Consider the following 5,283-nt stretch of genomic DNA (forward strand, 5'->3'; position numbering starts at 1 on the left):
AACAGAATAGTATATTAATTAAGAGCATAGATTTTGCAGACAGACAATATTGAATTGAGTTCCTTCTTTAATCTTTACTAGGTAGAAGATCTTAAAATATCTCCAGTCCAACTTTCTGTCTGTGAAAGAATAAATTATAATGTATGTCTCACAGAGTTGTTGCAAAGATTAAATTAGATAATGCATGTAAATCATTCAACATAGTGCCAGTATATAGAAATCACACACAAGAAATATTACTGCCATCAGATCAGTTAAGTGCCAAGCCAACTGCTTCCTAAATGTTTGAGAGTTTTGGGCAAATCAAGAAGGTAGTTGACCAATTCCCCTATCAGTGTACCTACTGGACCCAGGTTCCGAAGATAACCTATGTCTGTCCCCTTTCCTTGTCCTACTGATCACTTCCTCCAAACCATTCTCCCCCATTTGGCTGGGAATCCCGAAGACACTGCAAGATCTTTTTCCTCTCCCTTGGTCTCTAGGCGGAGTGCGTGCAGTGTCAGGAGTAGCTTATTCCTCGGTTTGCAGGTTGCTGCGGTGGCCCCAGCCGGCTCCCAGAAGCGGTGACTTCAGCTTGAGCGAGAACCCTCACTGGCTTCTCAATTCCCAAGGACTTTTCTTCTGAAAGGGAATTACAAAGGCGCGTCTGCCGTCGCTTTGGCAACAAACTTTCAACCCCTACCTGACTCTCTGGATGAGAACATATCTATTAATACATTCGATAGCCTGGGGAGTGCCAATTTTCTTCCAGGTGCAAAACAGCTTACAGGGCTCAGCTAGCCATTGGCCCAGCTGCGCTTAGAGGGTAGCAAAGCCAAGAGCTGCGGTTGCACGAACCCGCAGAGAAGTGAAAGTTTATCCGCCACAGGTGGGAACCTGCAGAGAGACTTGAAAGTCTATCCGCCACAGGTGGTGGCCGCTGCACAGAGTGCGCTTGTGAAAACGGATGGCGGTTGTGCGCAGAAAACTCTTGCAAAGCAGGCAAGTGGGGTCCCTTCTCCTTTTTCTGTGCATTTCTGTGGGGGGTGAGGCAACCATCCGCTATTCGGTGGCGGAGGAGATGGAGAGCGGTTCGTTTGTGGCGAATGTGGCTAAGGACCTGGGGCTGGAGGTAGGGAAGCTGGCTGCGCGCGGCGCGCGGCTGGTTTCCGAGGGCAACAGACTGCACTTCCGGCTCCACCGCAAGACCGGGGATCTGTTCGTGAAGGAGAAACTGGATCGGGAGTCACTCTGTGGCAAAGCCGACCCGTGCGTTCTGCACTTTGAAATAGTGCTGGTGGAGCCCCTGCAGTCCTTCCGTGCCGAGGTCAGGGTATTTGATATCAACGACAATGCCCCGATTTTCCCAAACAAGGAGCCGCTTTTAAAGATTCCAGAGAGCACGCCCCTGGGCTCCCGTTTTCCTCTGCAGAGCGCCCAGGATCTGGACGTGGGCCTCAACGGCCTCCAGAACTACACCTTGAGCGCCAACGCGTATTTCCACCTGCACACTCGCTTCCGCAGCCACGGGCCTAAATACGCCGAGCTGGTGCTGGATAAACCCCTGGACAGAGAGGAGCACCCTGAAGTCAACTTGACAATTACGGCGGTGGATGGCGGGTCCCCGCCCAAGTCTGGCACCGCCCACATCCGCGTGGAGGTCCTGGACGTCAACGACCACGTGCCCCAGTTCTCCAGGCTGGTGTACCGCGCGCAGGTACCGGAAGACAGCGCCAATGGTTCTTTGGTGGTCACGGTGACGGCCACAGACCTAGACGAGGGCTCCAACAAGAAGGTAACGTACTCTTTAGCTCAAAACCCAGAAGCAATTCTCCAGACTTTTCAGATTGACTCTGAAACGGGAGAGGTTCGACTGAGAGGGCCCCTAGATTTTGAAGCGATTGAAACCTACGACATTGACATTCAAGCTACCGACGGAGGAGGTCTCTCTGCCCACAGCCAAGTCCTGGTGGAAGTGGTGGATGTGAATGACAATCCTCCTGAAGTGACTGTCTCCTCTGTGTCCAGCCCTCTCCCTGAGGACTCCCCACTACAAACTGTAGTGGCCCTTTTTTCTATCCGAGACCGGGACGTTCGAGTGGGAGGAAAAATCACCTGCTTCCTCAGAGAAGACCTTCCCTTTGCAGTCAAACCTACGTTCCGGAATGCTTACTCGCTGGTCACGGACAGAGGCTTGGATCGGGAGGAGGTCTCAGGCTATAATATCACCCTTGTTGCCATGGATACCGGCCCGCCCAATTTGTCCACAGAGACTGTAATAGAGGTGCTAATATCTGACATTAATGACAATCCCCCAGTGTTTCGGGAGGACTCCTACATCTTGACTGTTCGGGAAAACAACAGCCCTGCAGTTTTCATTGGCAAAGTCCATGCTGAGGACTTAGATTTGGGTGAGAATGCCCAAGTAACATATTCTCTGCTGCCTCCAAAAAGTGGAGATCTATCAGTCTTTGCGTACATCTCCATAAATTCAGACAACGGGAAGCTCTATGCACTGAGAACCATGGATTATGAAGCCATTCAAGATTTTCAGTTTGTGATAAAGGCAACTGATGGGGGCTTCCCATCGCTGAGTAGCCAGGTTACTGTCCGAGTGGTTGTCCTGGATGACAATGACAACCGCCCAATGATCTTGTACCCATTGCAGAATGGCACCTTGCCCTGCAATGACCTGGTGCCCAGGTCTTCAGAGGCAGGCTACCTGGTGACTAAGGTGGTGGCTGTGGATGGTGACTCGGGTCAGAATTCTTGGCTTTCATATCATCTATTTAAGGCCAGTGACCCTGGGTTATTCTCTGTTCAACAACAAAATGGGGAAATCCGTACATTGCGGCAGATATCTGAGAGAGATCCCATGATGCAGAAACTTATCATTCTTGTTCAGGATCATGGCCAACCAGTTCTTTCCACTACTGCTTCACTCAACATCCTGCTGGTAGATGGCTTTTCTGAGCCCTATCTGCAGTTCCGGGATCCATCCAAGCATCCTACCATGGTAAATCCATCCACTAAATATTTGGTCATTTCTCTGGCTGTGCTTTCCTTTCTCTTTCTCCTCTCTGTCACAGTGATCTCCATTATACACATCTACCAGAAAATTAAATATAGAGAAAAGATCACAATTCAAGAGCATTTCTATGATGACTGTAATTTCCCTAACCACCTGGTACAAGGAGGAGCCAATGGACCTTTATCCCAGCCTTGTCCCTATGAAATGTGCTCAGCCACTGGCACTGGCACTAGTGAGTTTCGGTTTCTTAAGCGCTTCATGCCCAACTTCCCCTTTCCCCATGGCACTGGAGAGGTGAAAACAGAAGCTGGCTCCAGTGTACCACCAGATTCTGATAGGAATAGGTCTTTGGGGTCAGGGGGTCATGCCCGAGTACCTGATGACTATATGTAGCCAATATTCATGTCTCCCCTGGAAATTCATTAGTGCTGGCCCTGGAAATGCTTAGTTCCATAAAGATATTCTTTTATTTTACCTTTAAATTATTTTCCAGTAGAAAGGTATGCATATGTAGGGAAGAAAACTGGCTTCTAGTTTTGATGTAGTATCAGGAAGCAATTAGGTTTGAGAAACAGAAATATAGCTTATCATTATTCAGAAATTTCTAGATTTTTGTCCCATGATGAGTGGAGATGTCTTTGAATCAACATCTTGCATGCCATTTATTCATAATCATGCAAATGTTTGGTGAATGGTGGTCCTCATAAATAATTGGATGGGAGGAAACATAAAGGGAAAAGAGCATTTGACTTATTTTTCAAATGTGAGTATAGGGCAGATTTAAAGCTAAAGAGATTTAACTCAGGAATGTTATTCAATGGAATACTATTCAGCCACAAGAAAAGATGAAATACTGCCGTTTATGACATGGATGGACCTTGAGAATATTATGCTAAGCAAAATAAGTCAGTCAGAAAAAGCTAAGAGCCATATAATTTCATTCATATATACGATATAAAACTGAAGCTCATAGATGCAGTCAACAGTATGGTGGTTACCAGAGGGAAGGGGGTAGGAGTAGTAAAGGCTAAAGGAGGCCAAGTATATGGTGATGGAAGATGACTTGATTTTGAGTGGTTGGTACACAATGCAATATACAGATCATTTAACATAGAAATGTACACTTGAAACTTATATAATCTTATTAACCAATGACACCCCAATAAATGTAATTAAAAATAAAATAAAAAGAGTTAAGGTAGATGTATATTTCTTAATGGTTGTTTGGAGTCTTAGGCAAGTCCCAAACCTCTCTTTTTACACAGATGTCTAACCCACTCCTTATCAGAGAGCACTTATTTGAATGTGTGGAATGAAAAGTGGATGATAAAATAATAAATTAAGCTTGTTGTAGTTAATAAGTGCTATTGAACAACTACAAACTAAAAAGATATTAAAGGAAAAAGAATTCATTAATACCAATTAAGTGGACTTAAGAAAAAATACATTTTCAGATGTTACCAGATTAGGTTTTAAGCCATTTCCCCTCTGAGCATTCTGAAGGGATGACATGGAAACAGAAAAAGAGTTATTTTCTAACAAATCATCCATAAAATGAAATGGAGTAGGGACACAAGTTAGGCTTCTTTTTAAAATTATTTTTTTCTTTTCTTTTCTTTTCTTTTTATTTTATTTTATTTTTCTTTATTGATTAAGGTATTACATATGTGAACTTATCCCCCATTGTCCCCCACCCCCCACTCATGCCCTCACCTTCCTGGTATCTGTCTTCATTGGTTAGGCTTATATGCATGCATACAAGTCCTTTGATTGATCTCTTCCCTTTACCCCTCCCCTCCCCAATCTTCCCTCTGAGGTTTCACAGTCTGATGGGTACTTTTCTGTCTCTGGATCTGTTTTTGTTCATCAGTTTATGTTGTTCATTATATTCCACAAATGAGTGAGATCAAGTGATACTTATCTTTCTCTGACTGGCTTATTTCGCTTAGCATAATGCTCTCCAGTTCCATCCATGCTGTTGCAAATGGTAAGAATTCCTTCTTTTTTACTGCAGCATAGTATTCCATTGTGTAGATGTACCACAGTTTTTTAATCCACTCATCTGCTGATGGGCACTTAGGCTGTTTCCAAATCTTAGCTATGGTAAATTGTGCTGCTATGAACATAGGGGTGCACATATCCTTTCTGATTGGTGTTTCTAGTTTCTTGGGACACATACAACTTAACAAAAGAAAGATAAACAACCCAATCAAAAAATGGACAATGGACCTAAACAGATACTTTTCAAAAGAGGACATAAGGAAGGCCAAGAG

At 44.7% G+C, this 5,283-nt stretch overlaps 1 protein-coding gene across 1 annotated transcript; it reads left to right on the forward strand.

Annotated features, from left to right (window-relative positions):
* Window positions 1-946: 946 nt before the first annotated feature.
* PCDHB1 (protocadherin beta 1) lies at window positions 947-3,403 on the forward strand (the record flags this gene model as incomplete). The annotated part of the gene is made up of 1 exon (XM_081090852.1): window positions 947-3,403. One exon carries the CDS (start codon window positions 947-949, stop codon window positions 3,401-3,403), a length of 2,457 nt encoding a protein of 818 aa, XP_080946978.1.
* Between the last annotated feature and the right edge of the window lie 1,880 nt (window positions 3,404-5,283).

Source organism: Myotis nattereri (assembly GCF_964212035.1).
Source record: "Myotis nattereri genome assembly, chromosome: 5".
In the NCBI taxonomy this organism is placed as follows: Eukaryota; Metazoa; Chordata; class Mammalia; order Chiroptera; family Vespertilionidae; genus Myotis; species Myotis nattereri.